At 58.3% G+C, this 19,941-nt stretch overlaps 1 protein-coding gene across 1 annotated transcript; it reads right to left on the bottom strand.

The window, feature by feature from the left end:
• Nucleotides 1-6: 6 nt before the first annotated feature.
• C4H1orf167 (chromosome 4 C1orf167 homolog) lies at nt 7-19,550 on the bottom strand. The gene is given in 21 exon segments (XM_081816823.1): nt 7-151; nt 153-311; nt 692-1,183; nt 1,186-1,312; nt 1,533-1,695; nt 1,781-2,124; nt 3,946-4,310; nt 4,579-5,200; nt 6,108-6,252; nt 7,142-7,350; nt 8,046-8,200; nt 8,292-8,478; nt 10,117-10,303; nt 10,856-11,031; nt 12,918-12,972; nt 13,525-13,664; nt 14,933-15,069; nt 15,745-15,952; nt 16,435-16,478; nt 16,755-17,899; nt 18,859-19,550. Coding segments are annotated over 21 exon segments (5,169 nt in total). The 5' UTR covers nt 18,929-19,550; the 3' UTR covers nt 7-112.
• Between the last annotated feature and the right edge of the window lie 391 nt (nt 19,551-19,941).

The following is a 19,941-nucleotide window of genomic DNA, read 5'->3' as shown; positions in this document are numbered from 1 at the left end:
GCTCAGAGAGCTGGCCCCTCTGTCACCAGGCTGCACTCCCCTGATGGGTGGAGCATGGTTCCTTCCTTAGGGAGGCTGGGCTCAGTGTTGTTTTTCTTTCTATGGGAACAAGTCACAGCTGCAGCTGGGTCCCCTGCTCCGCCTCAAGTCCACCACACACGGGCTCGAGCTGCTTCCAGCCTGCTCCCAGGTTCCTGATGCCCACCTGGCTCGGGTATCAGGCCGCTGGTGGCTCCTCTCTTCCGGCCCCTGGCTGCCAGGTGCTGGCGCCACTTCTCCAAGGCCTGGAATCGGGGAGGAGGAAGGAAAGGCTATTTGGCTCCCTCCTGGGTCTGCTGTATGTGCTAGGCTAACACCTGTGCCCTGTTCCTTCTCTCCCCAGAGGGAACAGGAGACCCACCCCCCATCCGCCTCCACCCCAGCCAGCCTGCCTCCCCCCAGCCAGCTCTGCCCCAGGCCTAATGCACAGGCTCAGAACAGATCTGACTTAAGGTCTGGGAACCTATGCTCAGAGTGGGGCAGATAAGGGAGGGGGCACTTAGGGACCCATACCCAACATGGGCTAGTGTGAGTGGCAGCCATGCTGTGGCCAAGCCTCGTTCCTACACCAAGTGGCTGGGTAGGCCTGGGCCGAGCGCATGATCGCCAGCTAAATCGGGACCCAAGCTATGTTTTCTCTAATGGAACTGACCCTGCCCCTGAAAATGGAGGGGCCCTGGGGGATGGTGACAAGGAGGGCCCCCAGCTCGGAAGAGCTGCTGGGGGGTGGGGGCCACCCCCCCGTACCTGGGAAAGGACCCGGTCGCTTTCTTGCTGCTGTAATCGCTGAGCCACCCATAGCCGCAGGGCCCGCCGCCGCCACACACGCCAGGCCCACTTCAGGTGCCACTGCCTCAGCTGTGGGGGTGGGAAGTGAGAGGCCCCGGCCGGGCCGCTGCTGCCCCCCAGCCCCTCTGCTGTGTCTTCCCCCTACCGCCCTGCAGCACCAGGAGGAAGGGGCTGTGACGGGGCGGCGGGGGGGCAGGGTGCAGATCCTTGCACCTGACCCCAAGCTTTCAGACTTGATCGGTACAGAGACCAAGATGCTTTGAGAGACGTCATTTCTAGCAGTTAGGGTCGGGGACGAGGTGAGCTGCGAGATCAGCTTGAGGCTGGGGAGGGGCTGCCCCCACTCACCAGCGTCCGTGCCGGCTGCTCGGCGCCCTGAGCATCTACCCGGTGCTGCCCCGGTGCGGCCAGGTGCCTGGCCCGCTGGGGGCCCCGGAGCCGGCGAATTGGCGCTTCCCGGTGCCAGCGCTGCAGGTACTTCCTCCTGGTGGGGAGAGGCCCTGGCGTGCACCCCGATAGCCAAGAGCATCAGGACCCCTTCATGACCGGGAAGAAGGGCAGAGCCACGGACCCCCGTGGATCCTCCAGGAACGAGCACTGGCCTGAGAGAGGGCCCGCCCCCCCGGCTCAGCCCGGCCCCGGGCCCTGCCCCCGGGCCCACCCACCCCACTCACAGGCGCAGGCGCGGGCGCAGCTGCTCTTACCCCAGCTGTCTCTTAGCCGCCTCGCCTTGGCCTTTGAGGGCTCCGGCCTCAGAGCTGCAGTCCCCTCCTGGTCTTGTAGGGGGCCAGCCTTGGGTCTGGCCGGGGCATCCAGGCCATTGCCACCGGCGCGGGAAGGCACGGCAGAGGGGGGGCTCTTTGCTGCCTGGGAGAAGAGGTTAACAAAACCCGTACATAAAAAGCATTTCCAGGCCTGTGAGATGTCTGGCCCCCGGGATAGGTCTCCTTACTCTGAGCCCAGGACGTTTCTCTCTGCTTCCTCTGTCCGCCGTGGCGGTGGTGCTGGCTTGGGCCGGGCAGTGTCCCGAAGCAGTGGGTCTGAGGGAACAGCCAGAGAGGAAAACCTGAACCCCATGGGCCTGGACCCCCTGCATCCCAGGCAACCTGGCAGGATTCTTCGTGTCCTGCCCCTGACCAGAAGCAGGACCGCCGCCTCTTGTGTGGCCCCGAGGCTCCCAGAGGAGGCAGGGAAGGTGCCTGGGAGGAGTAGGGCCACGGGCACACACCACTGCCTCTTGCCCCGTCCTCCGAGCGTGGCTGGAGACTCAAGCAGAGGGGCGGACCCGGTCCACGCCTGGTGAGCGCTCACCCGTGCCCTGGCAGCCTGTGAGCAGGTCTTCTCTCCCCACCTGGGCTTTACAAAGTGAGATTACCTGCCTGAGGCCCCCTGTCTCAGAGCCATCTGACTCCAGAGCCCGAGCCCAGCCACTGCTCTACCACGGACCAGGGGCTCTCGAAGGACCTCTCTGCCACGAGGAGGCATAATAGCGCTTGTGTGGCTCAGTGAGGGCCGCCTGGGTGCGTGTGTGCATGTGGTAGAGAGGGGGGGCCCTGGAGCCAAGCACCTAGCTATCCTTCCCGGCATTTACTTTTGGTTTCAGTATGCCTGTGTTTCTCCCGTCAGCACATGGGATCCCGCCTGCCTTTGCTGATAAGAATGGAATATTAGTATTTTTAAACAGACTGAAAATAAAATTGTCTTATGACACAGATCTAGAAATAAAATACTGAGCCCCCAGAATCTGCTGTTGCCATAGCCCCCCAAGTGTGAGTATATGGATTCTGGAAATAACCAAAGTTAGGCCCTTTCAATTCCGTTTTAAAAAACAACGTAGGGGTGCTTGGGTGGCTCCGTCAGTTAAATGTCCAACCGGATTTTGGCTCAGGTCATGATCTCAGGGCCGTGAGACGGAGCCCTGCATCGAGCTCCGTGCTCAGTGTGGAGTCTGCTTGAGATCCTCTCTCCCTCTGCCCCTGCCCCTGCTTGCACTCACACGCGTGTGCTCTCTCTCTAAATGGAATCTTTTTAAAAAAATTTTTTTTAAATCTTTTTTCTAAGAACCTTTCTAGAATCTATTACATGCTTCCTGGCATTCTGAAACAGGATTCTAGATGATTCCAGTTCATCTTTAGGAACACTGTGTGGCCTGCCAGTAACTGTGGGGCTGTGTGTCCTCCAATGACATGTCCCTAGACTGCAATGCGGTGTCCCTTCTTGTGCCTGCCTTTCATTCTGGCCTCTTCAGTCCTGTTTGCCATTAAGCTATTGTCACCATTTGAGGGTGTCAGAACTGTTTCTCTTTTTTTCCCTTTTAAAAGTTTTATTTTTGGGGGGCACCTGGGTGGCTCAGTCGTTAAGCGTCTGCCTTCGGCTCAGGTCATGATCCCAGGGTCCTGGGATCGAGCCCCGCATCGGGCTCCCTGCTCCGCAGGAAGCCTGCTTCTCCCTCTCCCACTCCCCCTGCTTGTGTTCCCTCTTTCGCTGTGTCTCTCTCTATCAAATAAATAAAATCTTAAAAAAAAAAAAAGTTTTATTTTTAAGTAGTCTTCACACTCAACATGGAGCTTGAACTCACAACCCTGAGATCGAGAGTCACGTGTTCCACTGACTGAGCCAGCCAGGCGCCCCAGAACTAACTGCTTCTGGTCCGGAGAGGGACTGGTGGTTGTCTTTGGGTGGAGGGAGTTATGAAAGCAACATTTCCTTTGTACTTCCTGATTTTCCTGTAGTGAGCGTGTTTAATTTTTCCAATAAGGACCAAAAGGGACTTGGCGAATAGTTGTTCCTGTCCCCATGTACCTGACTCTAGGCTGCACCAGGGTACATATGAGTTCAGGTGTCTGTCTCCCTAATAGACTGTGACCACGGTATTTGTCTTTGTGGCAGACCTGTGCTGGGCTGGCACTCAGTAGGTGCTCAGTAAATGTTTGCTGATGGACCCAAAGATGGCAGTCTTCCAGAGCCAGAAGGCTGTTCTAGAACCTAGTAGGGGTAGTGTCCATAAGGCCATTGGGTCCCCCGGATAAGTATCCAGCCACGTTTGCCACCACGGGCTGAAGCAAGCTGATTCTGAGGCCACTGGCCCTCAGGTCATTTTTGGACCTCCCACCCTACCTAGGCTGTCTCACCTGCTTCCATGGGGCTGGAGTGTTGGTCAGCGCTAGGAGGCGCCCTCTGCTGGCCACCCTGGGCCACTGCCTGAGGTCAACTGCATGGGCCTCCTGGGCCTCCGCCTGTGGTTCCAACCACATACTGAGCAGCGCTGCCTGCCACTGGGCCCAGTGGGTCCACAGGAGGCGTCTGGACCCAGCCTGCTGGAATTGGGTGATGGTGGCTCGCTGGACACGGCCCCTGGCTGCTGACTGGGCCCAGGCCTCTAGGACACTGGGAGAGAGGGAGGAAACCACATGTGTGGTGGGCTGTAGGGGGCCCTTCCCAGCCCTTGCCAGTGGGCGAGGAGTCCCCTGCTGGGCGGGGACCTCCAGGCTAAGCCCGCACTGGTGCTCCTCCCCTCATCCCTCTTCTGGGGAAATCTGGTTAAAAGAGGCCCGGAGAGCAGCAGAACATCACACACCAGGGACAAGCATCTTGTTGAGGCAACAGAGAGCGGGCAGTCCTGCTGCTACACTTTGCCTCGCCCTCCCTCACAAGAGCACTGTTTAATGAGCACCTGCTGTGTTTCTGACCCCTGAGCCGAGTGCTCCCGTGCATTCTCTCTCTAAGGCAGGCGTGTTATTTTCCTTTGACCTTCAAAGACTTGCTCAGAGAGGGGTTGCACTGCTGGAAAGTGCAGGTCTGGACTTGGACCCCAGGATGAGCTGCAGTGGCTGGGACCGCCTCTCCCTCTGACCCCAGCCTCCTGAGCCCTGTCACCAGCCACCAAATACCCTCTACCTCTGCCAACAACAAGCTCAAGGCCTCAGAAACAGACTGAGCTGGAAGCACCATGTGCGGCTGCCCTCTGGCCACAGGCACCCACCTGGCGCTCAGCTTCTGGGCAGCACGGGCTCGGCTGACCCGGCGTAGGCGGGACTCACGCACCCGCTGTGTCCGGCACAGGGCCACTCTGCCTTCTGCCAGGCGGCGGGCCTTGTGGCGCTGGCCCAGAGCTGCTTGCCATGCTACGAAGGCCTGCCGGGCCCGGGCCCTGCTCAGCTGCCTGTCCGCCCAGCCCCGCTGCACGTGGCTTCTCCAGCGGGCCACGGAGGCCCGGGCCACAAACTGCTCCTGCGCCCAGGCCTTGGCTGCTCGGGCATCCTGCCACACGGCAATTGTGGCCCCCACGGCCTTTCTCGGGCCATCCTGAGAGGCTCCCGTGGCCGGGACCACCCCTGTATCTCTCTCAGCTCCACACCAGGCCTGGAAGTGGCTGAAAAACAGGAGCAGAGGAGAGGCCCAGCTGGGTTTCAGCATCAGAAGTCCCATTTATTCCAAATCGCACCCGCAGATGCTGCCCCAAAGTGTCCTAGGTTATACGTGGCTTTGCATACACAACCCTGTGCCTTCAGAACGTAGGAACCGACGTGTAAAGGGTCAAAGTGCTGGCTTTGGTTCAGGGCTTCCGCCCGAGCAGGCAGACTCAGGAGGGCAGGTGCTCCCAGGAGGTCGTGGGAACATAGCAGGTGTGGGGTCAAGTGCCAGGGCCACCGGGGCGGGGGGGCAGCCAGGCCTGGTCTCCCCTCACAAGCCCACTCGGGGGCAGGAGCCTGGTGAGGGGAGCACAGTGCCCACTCCAGGAAGGGCCAAAAAAACTGTGCCCACTGTTCAGCTGTATCTGTTCAGTATCCGTAATCCGCCGTCAATGGCCGGCCGCCCGTGCGGGGACACTGGGAACATCTGCGAATTCGTAGCTGAACGGTGGGAGGAAGCATCATCTGTCCCCGCTGCTTTTAACTATGCACGAATGAGCTATATACGTTTTACTAGAACATCTCTATTTAGATGAAGAGCTCGCTCTTTTGGCAACTGTATAGAGTAGAACTTGCCTGTCCTCAAACAAGACATGGGCAAGACATTGGAACACACATTATGGTGGATGTTTGAGGCATGGACTTCCCCCATCTTTCCTGTGTCCTCTCAAACCAAAGGACTGACCTGGCCAGGAGTTGGAGACCTGGGGCTCATCAGGGCATCAGGTGGGCACCCCTCGAACAAAGCAAGTAAAGGAAGGTCGGTGGTCATGACTCTATGGCTCCCTCGTTAGGTCCCCTGAGTTGTCTCTCTGCTTTTTCCAGAGTGGAGATGACCCTCATCCTCCTACCCCCGGGCCCACCCACCTGTGCAGTAGAAGCTGCTCTGGGGGGTCCACTGGGTGTCTCCGACGAGCTGCTGCCTGCCGCCAGTTCTGGAACACGGACCTCCTCAAGCCCCGGAGATGGACCTGCACCCACCTCTGATACTTTGCATGCAGGAACTGCTGCCCTGTGGCCAGAGAGATGCTGAGATGCCCCCGGGCGTTCATCCCAGCCTTGCCCCTCAGCCCTGGGTAACTGTGGGCCCCACCTCAGCCAGCCCTTTGCACTCGACCCAAGCAGGGGCAGAGGAGGCCCCCAGGGTTTAAATGCTTCAGTTACAAGTATCCTGCAATGACCAGGCCAACCCAGCTCATTGTTTTTCATTTCTTGGAAATGTTTAGGAATCAGGAGAATTCATGTAAAAATCTAGATTTCCAGCTTTTCTTTGAAAACGAGGTCTGGCAACCCTGGGTCAGCATAACTGGGCAGCGATTGGGCTGGAGAAGCAGCTGTCCCCAGTGGACAGGACATGAACTTTCCAGAACGACCAGGTCCCCACCCGCCAGCTCATTGATACGATGTGTTAGTATAGTGGGAAGCCTCGAAAACGGCCCCCAGTGATCACCTCCTATGCTGGGCTCTGAGGACACCATGACTCAGTGCTCAGGCCCATGACTCCTGAAGGCCAGGTGAGGATAATGAGGATGAGGATGAAGACAAGATGATGATGACAGTAACACCTACTAGGAGCTGGGTTCTGAGCCAACACTGCATGGATGGTCTCATAGACTCCCCACAATCACCCTATGAGGAGGGTACTGCTGTGATCCCCATTTGACAGATGAGTAAGCTGAGGCTCAGAGAGGTTGTGTGGCTTGTGTAAGGTCCACATAGCCGGGGAACGGACGGGCAATGTCCAGGCCCCTGGGTTCCGCTCTGCCCCCTCCCCGTCCTGGGTGTGCCCTGTGGGGGTCCCATCACTGGACTCTGTGCTGGAGGACACAAAACCCTGGGTCTCCCTGATGGACCCAGCCCTTCCCTCCCCTTCAGTGCCCCGGAGCCAGGCCCCGACTCACTCTGCCAGGAGGAATGCCAGCAGTTCAGGGCGCGTCGAACCAGTGTGCGGCCCCGCGCCCGAACCCACTGCTCCACCTCTCGCCCCTGCACCAGCCGCCTCCGCCACAAGCCCAGCACGGCCCTGCAGCTCCGCTCCCAGGCCCAGCCAACAGCCAGCTCTCTCCGGGCCCCTCGGGCCGTGGCCCAGTGGCTCCAGCCGAGGAGGATGCTAGGAAGGGGAGCGTCCACCCTGAGCATGGTCAGTGCCACCCCAGGCTCCCCTAGGAGCTCGAGGGGACTCTTCTCCCTGTTTCCCTCATGGGGGAGCGTGGCTTGCTGGGGGGGCTGGACTGCTCACATGCTACTCCGAGTGTCACAGTGACAGGTTAGGGATAAGATGGGACCTCGGACCCCAACCAAGTCCTGAGCTCAGCCACCAGTGATAAACATTGCCATGAACTGAGTGCTTACTATGTGCCAGGTACTGGGCTAGGGGATTGCGTGCCCCTACCTTGTTGATGCCCATCAGAGTGACTACTGTTATCATCCCCATACAAATGGAGAGATGGAGGAGACACAGAGAGGTTAAGCAACTTGCCCAAGATCACATAGCTAGCGAGGGGCAAAGCTGGGATTAGAACCCAGGCAGACCGACGCTTGAGCATTGTGCTGCGGATGAATAGATGAATGAGCCACAGCTATGAAGTCTCTGGGAGAAACGACTGGCAGGCTAGGAGGGCAGAAGTCCAGAGGACCTGAGTCTGGGTACCAACAGATCGGAGCGTGAGATGGGAGCCCTCTGGGAGGCAGACCGCAAAGGGATGCTGCTGTGAAGGTCAGGGAATAATGGGAAGGGGGCTGGGAACAGGATGGCCACAGAGTGGTGGGTGGCATGGCTCACCCGCCATGGGGAGGGGTCCCTACCGCCTCTGAAGAGTACACTGGTGCCACTTTGCTGCACCCCGGAACTGCTGGGCCTGCACCTGCCAGAGCAGAAGGCACCGTGCCTTCTGCCGCTGCCCAGAGGCCCACAAAAAGCTCAGCCGGAGGGTCTCCAAGAGGGCGGGGGCCCTGGAAGCCTGGGGAAGGAGGGATGGAGTCCTGGATCCCTGGGCCCCTGCCCTGTCCCCACCCTTTCCTCCCACCTGCCCCCCACCCCCTGCCCCTCACCTTTTCTAGTGAGCTTCGGGGTGGGCTGCAGCCCAGCAAGGGCTCCCTTCCTGGGATGCCGCTCAGGAGCTCCGGGGCCAAGGTGGTCCTGGCACTGTCTGATGGGGTGCTCGGACCCCACGCCTTCAAATGCCACCCCTTCAGGATACGCCGAATCATCTGCTGCCGCATGCCCCGGAGGAAGGAGCTACAGGAAGGGGCAGGTGAGTCCCTGGGCCCCAGCCTCACCCCCTGGCTGACGGGGCTGCCAAGCAGGTGCTACCCTCGGCTGGGTCTCTGCCAGAGATGATCTGGAAGGGGGCCTCCCATGCCAAACACCAGGCCACGTATGGGACTACCGGGGGCTCTGAGACGTACTCATGCCCATTGGGGTCCCACCCCCAGAGATTCTGACTTAGCAGTCTAGGTGCGGCCTGGGCTTCCTAACTTTTCCAGAGCTCCCAGAGTGACTCTCACGAGTATCTAAGGCTGAGGCAGCTGCTGTCTACACCTGCATCACCTCGCGATCCTCACCACACTCCTGATGGGAGGGGGAGCTGGGCCCCAGACCCAAGGACCCCAGACTCAGGAGACCACATGTATGGTCCCATCAGTACTTCTGCCTCTGCTCAGTTATAAAGATAAGGGCACCGAGGCCTGATGGAAGGTCATTTCTCCAAACTCCAAATAGCAGGAGACATGGGATTCAAACACTTATTTTAGATCACAGGGCAACCCTAGCTCTGTTGTAGGGAGATACTGTTCCCTGATGCCCAGAGGCTAGAGGATGGACTGGAGGAGGGAGAGCTACATTCTGAGGGATCATGGTGAACTGACTTCTCTGGGAGTTCTAGGGGCTTCGTTCAAAGAGACGGAGGGTCCAGGTGGACCAAGTGGGTATGGGATGATGGATACTAGGCATTGACTTTCTTTCTTTCTTTCTTTCTTTCTTTCTTTCTTCTTTCTTTCTTTCTTTCTCACTTTCTTTTTTTTAAGATTTTATTTATTTGAGAGAGAGAGAGCACGAGTGGGGGTGAGGGGCAGAGGGAGAAGCAGGCTCCCTACAGAGCAGGGAGCCTGATATGGGGCTCAATCCCAGGACCCCGGGATCATGACCTGAGCTGAAGGCAGATGCTAAACTGACTGGGTGCCCCAGGTGCTCTAGTATGGGGCTTTTGATGACGGAATTCTTATCCCTGCAACTGCTGGCTTATGTTCCACTTGAGGTCTCATCGGCGCCACTGGCCCCTCCTGACCCCCATCGCCCCCTCACCCACAGCCATCAGCCTGGACTCTGAGTCCCAGCAACGACTGTCTTGTAGAAAAGCAACAGGGATCTTCTTGCTCCTAATTCACAGTGTGATTTAGAGCAAGCTGCTCGGCCCTCTGAGCCCCAGTTTCTCGAGCTGTATAACAAGGCAGACGGGGGCACTTACTTGCTTACAGTATCTATCATGCCTCTAACATGCCAGACCGTGGTGAGGCAGACACTGTTCCTGCCACCAGGGGACTCCCCCCTCTAGCCCGGAGAGAAGCAAGCAACCTCTCCATCAGGTTCCAGCCCCCCTGGTAGGTAGGGGTCTGTGTCTGTGTCCCCGGCTACCCCATGGCTCCCACAGCTTGCTCTCTGCTCAACCACTGTCTCCCGGCCCCTGGGCCACCTCCCTCAGCCCCGCACCTGCCTGCCGGGTACCGCAGCATGCCAGGGTCCCTGCAGGAACCTCGGGGAAGGGCAGGACCTGGCCCCTTCTCCGTGGGACACTTCCCAGGGATGAGCACTGCTCACATGCCCATCCTGTACGTACCCCCGGGCCCAACCCCAGGTCACAGGCTCATGGACACCTACTCCGCCCTCTGGCGCTGGGAGAGCCTCGTCCTCCAGAGCAGCAGTGCCCGGTGCAGGGCCAGTCTCCGGCAGGCTTCCTGCAGGGAGCCCCCGCCTTGCTCCTGGGGCAGCCCCTGGGCCTGAGCCACTACCCCCAGGCCACGGGCTGTAGCCGCTCCAGGCGCTGAGCTGCAGAGGGCCACATTCCCTGAGAAGCAGTCAAAGGATGAATCAGCCGTGTCCCCAGTGACCTCCTTCCACCCAAAGCCCTTGGCGGCACCCATGGGAGTCAGGGATGGTGTGGGCTGCTGCCCAGCCTGCCTCACCCCTCCTTAGGACCTCCCCTCCCAGGCACTGCCCCCTCCCACTGCTTCCAAATCCTCCCCTCCAAGACACCTCAAAGAGCCCATTTTCCCCTATCAAGGGGGACAAGGGCTGTGTATTATCCCCCAGACCAGGAGCTTCCGAGAGCAGGGATCACATCCCCTCCTAGTGGAAGATGGGACGAAGTCTCTTGCCTAGAGAAGCTCCTGACCCGGAGTGAGGATGGGGCCCAGCCAAGGCCTGCCCACTCTGGGGACCCCTCCTGGACCCTCCCGGGCCGTCAGACTGCACCCCCCAGAATGCTCTGGGTTCTACCACCTCCCATCACGAGAAGCCATCAATTCCACTGGGGCCCACCACAGACGGAGCTTAGGTGCCACTGTTTGCTGGGGTGGGAGGGAAAGGGAGCCCCTCGGCCTGCCACTTGCTCACTCACCCGCCTTCTGGCGGCAGAGGGACAGCCGGATCACCTTCGCTCCATCTGAGGCCCGTAGCTGCTTCATCCGCACCCACTGTTGCAGACATAACTTCAGGCTCCCTGCCCGGCGACGGGCCAGGTGGTCCCGGGACCGGGTGGCTCTTTGCACAAACTGCTGCCAGGCCCCAAAGCACCTGGGGAACCGAGAGAAGGTGCTGGTATGAGTCGTCCGTGCCACTGCTGAAGACTTGGACAAGCCACTTCACTCTCTGACCCTGTTCGGGCCACCACGCCCTCACCGCTGGGTGCCCGGGTGGCCTCCGCAGCCTCCCGCATCCACTCGGGGCCCCTCCAGGCACTGGCATCTCAGTGGCCAGAGTGATCTTTTTCCAATCTCAAATGCAGTCATCTTGCTCCCCTGCTGAAAGCCCCCAGCGGTGCCCCCCTGCCCGCCTTGCGGTTAGGACAGAATGTCAACTCCTCGGCACCGCCTACAAGGCCATGATCTGGCCCTGGCATGCCTTTCCATCTTCATCTTAACCCACCACCCCCCGGCCCCCACCCTGGGCTGCCAGGGTGTCCTTTGAGTTTCCCACACTCCCCTGTCACGGGCCTTTGCCTGTATGGTTCCTTCGCTTGGTGGTCTCCTGCTGGCTCTCCCTCAACGGGCCAAGCATTCATCCTCACATCTCCGTGGAACCATGGTTGAGCTCAGCAAACTTCGCTCAAAGTTCTCCTAGGAAACTGCACTTGGGGGGCACCTGGGTGGTTCGGTCGGTGAAGTGTCTGCCTTTGGCTCACTCAGGTCGTGATCCCAGGGTCCTGGGATCCAGCCCCACGTGGGGCTCTCTGCTCAGTGGGGAGTCTGCTTCTCTCTCTCCCTCTCCCCCTCCCTCCTTCTCTCTCTCTCAAATAAATAAATAAAAATAAAATCTTTGAAAAAAAGAAACTGCACTGGGGGATGCAGGCAGCAGGATGTAGACCCGGGGAAACTCTACTTGATCAGCAACCTGGTTTCCTCCACAGATGAATTGCAAAGAAAAAACTAGAGGGGACCCCAGAGCTCAAAAAGACTTTAATGACTTATCGACCAACTTTAACATGAGGACTTTATTTAGATCCTGGTTCAAACAAACTATAACAGAATGTGTACCTGTAAAACAGTTGGTATTAAGGAATTAATGTTCACTTTTAAGCGTGATCATGGCACGGTGGGTATGTTGTTGAAAAGAGTCCCTATCTTTTAGAGATGCTACAGAAGTATTTATGGGTGAAACGGTATGATGTGGGGGGCCTGCTTTAAAATAACATAGGGGAAGCAGTTGGGGTACAGATGAAACAAGGTTTTCAGGAGGTGATTTTCTCTTTTTCTTTCTTTTTTTAAAAGATTTTAGTTATTTATTTTAGAAAGAGAAAGCATGGGGATGCCTGGGTGGCTCAGTCGGTTAAGCGTCTGCCTTCAGCTCAGGTCATGATCCCAGGGTCCTGGGATTGAGTCCCGCATCGGGCTCCCTGCTGCACGGGGAGCCTGCTTCTCCCTCTGCCTCTGCCTCTCTCTCTCTATCTCTCATGAATAAATAAATAAAATCTTTAAAAAAAAAATTAAAAAAAAAAAAAAGAAAGAGAAAGCATGAGCAGGAGGGGCTGATGGAGAGGGAGTGAGAGAACCTCAAGCTGACTCCATGCTAGCGCCGAGCCTGACGCGAGGCCCGATCCCAGGAGCCTGAGATCATGACCTGAACCGAAACCAAGAGTCAGACGCTCAACGGACTGCCCCACCCAGGCGTCCCCAGGAGGCGATTTTCTTGAAGCTGGGTGATGGGGACGCTGGGGGTTAGTACCTATTTTCTCTACTTTTGTGTAAGATGTAAATGTCGCATCGTAAAAAATTAACACGGGAAAAATCCTTTTATGGATCTGTGTTCCTTCCCCTCACGACACTTACTGGCGTACCCTGTATGACTGCTGTGCTTCCAGGAGCGGGGCTGGGGGGCGGCCGGCGCTGAGCTTTGCTTAGGACCAAATCCCTCTGCCTCAAAGAAGGGGGTCCCCACTCCCACCTTCTTCTACTTCTCCTTACCTGCAGAGCCAGGCTCTCCGCTGCTGAGTGTCCGGCAAGGCCACCCTGGGTGCATCTGCAGCAGGAGAGCACCGGGCTTGGGGGCGTCTCCCCCTCCTCTGAGTCCTCGGTGTGACCTGGGAGGCCTCTCCCTGGAACCCCCTCTCCCGCCTGGCCCAGTCCTTCTGATGGTACCACAACAGGAAGACTATAAAGTGGAGAGAGAGTAGGGAGGCTCAGGACAGGAGGAGGCTCTGTCGTTCCCCGTCTCTGGGCCTCAGTTTCCCTGGAGTGAGTGATGTCTGAGGGACCTTCCGGTTCGAATACTCAAGCTTCTGCAGGAGCTGTATTAACATCAACGGCACACAAATACAGGATGTGCACCTTTCATACTGTGTGCCCTCAAGCTGGTCACTTAATTTCTCTGTGCCTCACTTTCCCCATCCGTAAACTGGGCACAAAGCCTTGACCAGGTCCCGTAAGGCTCAAATGAAATCGTGTCTGGGAAGCTGTCCAAGTAGACGCTCAGTAAGCACTCATTCGCTCAGGAGCCCCGGCCCTGCCCAGTGTGGGTGCTTGGGGCCAACCCCTCTCCCTCTCCCCTGCTTTCCCGGGGCCCACAGCTCACCGGCCAGTTGTTGTAAGACCTGCAGCATCTGGTCTACCCCATCGCCTCCAGCTGGTTTTGGCCAGGCTCCTGCCTCCTCCCTCGGACTCCCTGGACTGTGAGTGAAGTTGCCCAGAGAGAAACCGATGCCCCGGGTCAGGCTGAGGGAGAGCACACAGTCCCAACCTGGCCACCCGGCCACCACCACGGCAGGTGCAAATGTGCGCTCAGCTACCCCTACCCCAACCCGTTCTCTCCATATCATCCCTGATTATCAAAGCGATCTTGGGGGAAGTTCTGCTTTTGTTTCATTCTCTCTCTCTCTCTCTTTTTTTTTTTTTTTTAAGATTTTGTTTATTTGACAGAGAGCGAGCACAAGTAGGGCGAGTGGCAGGTAGAGGGAGAGGGAGAAGCAGGCTTCCCGCAGAGCAGGGAGCCCGACATGGGGCTCGATCCCAGGACCCTGGGATCATGACCTGATCCGAAGGCAGCCGCTTAACGACTGAGCCACCCAGGCGCCCCTGTTTCATTCTCTTCAATACCATTTGGATTCTCACAGCAAACATGTATTCAAACAAATGGCATTTGAATAATTATTTTAAACACATTTGTTTCATTTACAAATAGAAACAAAACCCATAGTTTGCTGTAGTGGAAGATTGAGGGAATGGAGAGGAAATAGCCAACTTGAATTTCACTGCTCCAGAGATAAGCACTATCTGCTTATTTCAGCATGTTTTTTGGACGAAATATTTATTGATTTTCATTTTGAGCAATACACAATAATAAAATACACAATATATGAAGCTTAACTGTCTTAGCCATCTCTAAGTGAGCTGTTCGGTAGTGCTAAGTAATTGTACGACATTTCACTGTTTTTCCTTCTATATTGTTTCATGTGCACGAAAAATATCTTACACACCATTTTTTAGCCTCCCCCCCCATCTAACATACCAAAACCATTTCTCCTTGTCACTAAAAATTCCATGCAAATACCCATGAAACTACTTCTAGGAAGGGGGAATACCTAGGGAAGGGCGGTGAAAGGTTCAACTATTTGGGAGTGTTTTTTTCAAATCAAACACGCATTACTGTTACAATTAGAAATAACGCCAATAAAGATATTGAAACGAAAAATTTAAAAAATGAATGAGGAGGAATTTTTAAAGTCTTGATGAACATCGTATTGAAGAGTTGCTAAACCATAATTTTCTCCCTCACCGTGGGGCACTTAGCCGGTTTTGAAGTTTTTACAAGCAATAGAAATAATGCTGCCATGGACATACTCTTGCACAAAGCTTTGTCCACATCTGCGGGTTTCATCTTCATTCTCTTATGGGGGGAGCGGGGAGGGGGGACACTGAGGCAGGAAGCGGGGGAAGGGAGGCCACCAGCACTGCCCAGGGGCCACTGGGGTGTCCTGCACTACCTGTTTCTCCTGGTGGGGTCCACCCCTGGCTCCCTTCCTGAGGGGCCTTGGCCTTGTCCTGCCCCAGAGGGTGGGGGTCCCGGCCCAGCCTGGACGTGCGGCTGCCTCTGCTTCTGCTGCAGAGTCCGGTTTCTCCACTGGGGAAGAGAGAGGGAGAGAAGGATGTCAGCGGCAGCCTCAAATGTGCCCCAAGAGGGGGCACCAGGGTGGGGTGCAGGGACAGAAATGTCCAACTCCAAAGCCTTCGGTCTTAACCTGTAGACTGCCCGGCCCCTTTGGGAATAAATGAATGAATGGAGAGAAGGAGCCCAAGACGCAGCGCTTTCCTTGGGAGGCAGATCCTGGAGCTGGGCCCTCCCAGAGGACCCCTTTCCCAAGGAGGGAAGAACACACACGTGTCCTGGCAGTCCTGGCTGACTAGCCACGGGTAAAAGATAGCAACCACTCATACGGTAGAGCACTTGCTGTGTGCTAAGCAGGGTTCTAAGTCCTTTCTATTTATTAACTTAACCTCCCAGCAGCCCTGAAAGGGAGGTACTATTATTATTATCCCATTTTGGAGCGAAAGAAACTAAGGCGCAGAGAGGTTAAGTAACCTGCCCAAAGCCACACAGCAAGAAATCGTGGAAAAAAGAAAGTAGCGGAGGCAGGATGTGAACACCAGCAGAGCTAGTTCAGGTGTCTGGGTGGCCCTCCACCCGCTCTACCGCAGCTCACTGAGGAGGTACAGAACAGGTGCCCCACAGGAACCCCCTCCCCAGACATACCAGCCTTTCATCACTGCCCCATGGCCCAACCGGGAGGCCCCTGACCTTCTGGAAGCTCTGGGCCAGTAAGGCCTGAGTGTGTCGCCTCCACGCCACCTCCAGCTGGGCCTCCTGGAGCCGCGGAGCCCGCCCAAGCGCCCACAGGCCTCTGCGTAACACCTGCGGGTGGCCCAGGGCCTCTGCTGCAGCCGCTGTCCGCCGTTCCTGCACCAAGTGCCACCAGGCTCCAAAACATCTGGACAGCCACTGCCAGCTGGGGCCAGACCGGGGCTGATCAGGGGGGTGGGCCTGGCCCCTGGGCCCCAGGAAGCAGCTGGGGGCCGGGCACCACCCAGGTCACCTGTCCAGCCCTGACGCCTCATGCTGCCGCAGGAAGACCAGCTGCAGACTGGAGGAACTGCCCTCTGCTGGTGGCCAGCCCGGGAAATCCCAGACAAGCAAACTCCTGGAGCCGCAGAATGCCCCCTTGATGGCCAAGAGTGCCAGGCAGCCTTAGAAGTTGCAGATTCCCAGCAGCCACAGCAGTCCCCATGTCCCTGTCCTTGGGGCCCGGGAGGTCCCTCGCATTCCCCAGCAGGGACAGGGTGAAGGAAGTCCCCTCCCCCGGAAGTCCTGCATGGATCTGCCACCAGGGCCTGACCTCCATCAGGGGCTGGTCTCCACTGGCCCAGGCAAATGGGGGAGCAGCTCTCCCAGGAGGGTGGCCGGCCCCCACCCCCCAGCCCATGGCCTCACCGGGCTGTCTTGGACTCCAGGCTCACCACGTTTCGGGCTTTTTTCTTGGAAAGCAAAAGGACATGACACAGTTCTCAGGCTGAGGAGCAAGCAGGACAGGACACCCTCTGCCAAGCCTGCCTGCCCAAGGCCTCCTTTTCCGGGGGAAGGGGGTCTAACAGGGTAGTGGCAGCCAGCTGGCCATGAGAGTTCCTGGGAGGAGTCCTTCTGAGGTCCCCCAGCTCCCACACCCGGCCTCCTCTGGCCTCTACCTGCATGGTGCTCCTTGTTGGGGCTGCGTCTGCTGGGCAGGAAGCCCTCCTCTCTTCCTCCTTGCTGACCTGCTCCAGCAGAGTCACCTGCCCCCCCTTCTGCCCAGCTGGGACGCCCCGGGCCACACGGGAGTGGGCCGGAGAGCAGAGCCTGGCCTCCTTGCTGCCCACCCCTCGAGGGAGCCAGGGGCCTCCCCTCTGCCCGCTGCCGTATGTCGGCCCCGGGGAGAAGTTCTCTCCTTGCCTCAGGGGCTTGGCCAGAAGGACCCCCTGCTTAGGGTCAAGGAAATCCCCAGTCAGGATCCCCAGCGTGGTCTCCAGGGACGCAGGCTTCCTGTTTGCCTGAGAGTCTGAGAGGCCAGCCTGGGTCCCTTGTGTCTCTGGGAAATTGGCAGTTTCCCTGAGACCTGGCAGGTGTTTCTTCCTCCCATCCCAGGAAGCAAGAACAGGTTGGCTGGGCTGGGCGTGGGCAGGGAGTACCTGGCCACTGCTGGGTTCCTGGGACGCCTGGCACCCGAGACGGGCAACTGCGTGCTCCAGGTGTCGCACGGAGGCCAGCAGTTGGTGGATGGCAGTTTGGGATGGGCCCCGAGCTTGGCTCTGGACAGGGACAGTCAGGTCTTCCAGGGTGAGGGGCTCCCCCCTGAGCCTAGAGGGCCAGCTCCCCAGGCCACACCAGGGTCTGGAGCCTGGCCGTGTGTGCCCATTGAAAGGGGCAAAGCCTGCAGCGGGTTGGACGTCTGGGCCAGGGGAGTCTGTGGCCAGCAGCCGGGACTGTCTCAGTCTGGAGGATGGGCAAACCAGTGATCCTTGGGGGCGAGGATCGTGTGGGGACAGAGGGGTCGTGTGGGGCCAGAGGTGGGGACTGATGTGACTTCTGCACTCAGCCGAGCTGGTCCCCCTCATGCTCAGGTTATTCTGCTGGATGGCGAGCTCTCGGGCCCTCCCCTGGGGCCTGCTGGCCGGGCGCTCCAGGTTACTCTGCTGTTGCAAGCTTGAGTTCATCATCCGGCCGGTTGTGTCCTTCAGGACGAGGCTCAGGCCGGGGCTCGGGCCAGCCAGGTTGGTCTGGACACGGCAAGTCTCCTGGTGCAGCTCGGCCCCTGGGGAGGGTGTGGCGGCAGGCCCTCCCCTCTGGGCCTGGTACGAGCGCGCCCACCGGCCAAGTCCACTGCCCAGGCCGACATCTCGGCTCTTCAGGAACCTGGGCTGCTCTAAAGAGAGGAGAGACAGTTGTGCCCTGGTGGGGGGGGGAGCTGGTGTTTGGTGCTGGGGTGGGTTGGGGGTTGCTGGTCAGAGACAGGGCTCCGGGTGGGAGGGGGCCAGGACTCCCCCAGTGGACTGAGTGGTGGTCTGACTCAGGCTGCAGGGAGAAGGGCTGGGGCGCAGGCGGGGTGGAGGGCAGAGGGAAGCAGGGGGACAGGAATGAGGCTGTTGAGGGCATCCCAGGTGAGAGATGACAGGGCAGGGATCAGGAGTGGCAGGGACAGAAGAGGGAATTCGGAGACAGATTCGGATCTGCTGTGGAGGCTCAGAAGGGGGTAGGGGGATGAAGGGAAGAGAAGAGCCAAGGATGACTTATTTCTGACTTGGGCGGAGGTAATGGGGGATAGCCCTGGGGGTTAGAACAAGACCCAACACATCCAATAGCTGCAAGGGAGTGGCTCTTGGGGACTTGGCGTGGGGTGTAGTCTCCCGAGCCCCAAGACCATTCCACAGTGGAAGACTAGGGAGGGCCTAGCATCTGGAGTGGACCAGACCTTCAGCTTTGAAGATAGTAACTAAAGTTCAGAGAGGTTTGGCAACTTGCCCCACAGTCACACAGCTAGAACTTGGAGAAACTGGCCTGTGAATCAGAATCTGAATTTGTTTAGGGGCTGCTTCCATCCTTGGCTGTAGCAGCTCTGTAGCCTTCTCGAAGTCCCCAGCACCCGAGCCACTACCCTGGCACAGACCGCCCTTCTCAGCCAGGGGTCCCAGCCAGGCCCACTCCTGGTCTGCCTCTTCCTGACTCTCCCTCAGCCCCAGGCTAGGAAGACTTTGTCCTGGTCCAGCTGGCCCTGTCCAGCTTATCTCTGGAATTAGTGAGGCCCTGGGCTGGCCTGATGGGAAAGGAGCTCTGGGCCAATAGCTGCTCCTGCCACATCCAACCCAGACCCATTAATCATCTTGCCTGGCCTCAGGGGCGCCGCAGGCCTGGGGGGCACATTCTCCTTGTGGTTGGCATCAGGTCTCAGCTCCATGGGCTCCAGGGCAAAGCCAAGGCGACAGTGTCCTTGGCCCACACCACAGCCAGTGGTCTGACCTGTTTGATCGGATGGGTTCTGAAGGGCAAGAACAGGATGCCCGGCTCCCACCAAGCCACACCCCAGCCCTGGTCCACAATGCACCCTTCACCAGCAACCCCTGGTTGCCCTGGGGCCCAACCCCAGCTGTCCTGGTCAGGCCCCCATTACCACCCCCTTTCCTTTGACAATGTCTCGTGTCCTCCAGCACCTGTTCCTTCTAACACTGACCACAGACCTCTCTGTGGCCCCTGCTTCCTGGGCAGTCCTCTCAGGTGGGGGCTCTCTCAGACCACTAGGCCGGGGGAGGGGGCCCTCTTTGCTTCCCGCCCCCATTTCCCGCCTTCTCCCCTCTCTAGAACACTCCAGCCCCAAGCTCCAGACAGGCCCCAAAACCAGTCCAGCCCCTGTCCCCTCGTTCCTTGAAGGTTTCAGTTCTGGCTCACTGTCCCAGTCTCCAACACACACCACAGTTCTTGATCATTTCACCATCCACACTGCCGACACCTCCCACTCCTGGTGTGCGGAGTCCTTGATCTCTCTTCCTTTCGCACTATCTTGCCCTTCGTCCCACCTCAGCCACCTGCTCCCATGATGCCCCCAGGCTTGGTCATCCTACATAACGACACCCACTCCATAATTTCAGCTCCAGAGCCCACCCCATCCTCTAGTCCCCGATTCAGTGGTCTTTCCCCCATCAGACCCCAACCTCTGGCCCTGCCACCCTCTGACTGTCCCTCGCTGCTTGCTGTCTCACCCCTCCTTCCACAGTTTAACCACCCAGCATATAAGCAGCCCTTGGCACACCCTCACCCTGGCCCCGCACCCCTCCTCACTCTGCACAACACTGACTAGTGCTTTTCACCCTACTGCTGCACTGAAAACCTCGCTCCAAATGACCACCTTCCATCCCAAGCGGGGGCAAAGGCTGCGGGAGAATGAGACTCTAGTTCCCTCCCCCTCCCTCCTGA

This window comes from Leptonychotes weddellii, chromosome 4, assembly GCF_054177405.1.
Source record: "Leptonychotes weddellii isolate Sample4059 chromosome 4, ASM5417740v2, whole genome shotgun sequence".
NCBI classification, from domain to species: Eukaryota; Metazoa; Chordata; class Mammalia; order Carnivora; family Phocidae; genus Leptonychotes; species Leptonychotes weddellii.
This window is presented reverse-complemented; position numbering and strand designations above follow the sequence as displayed.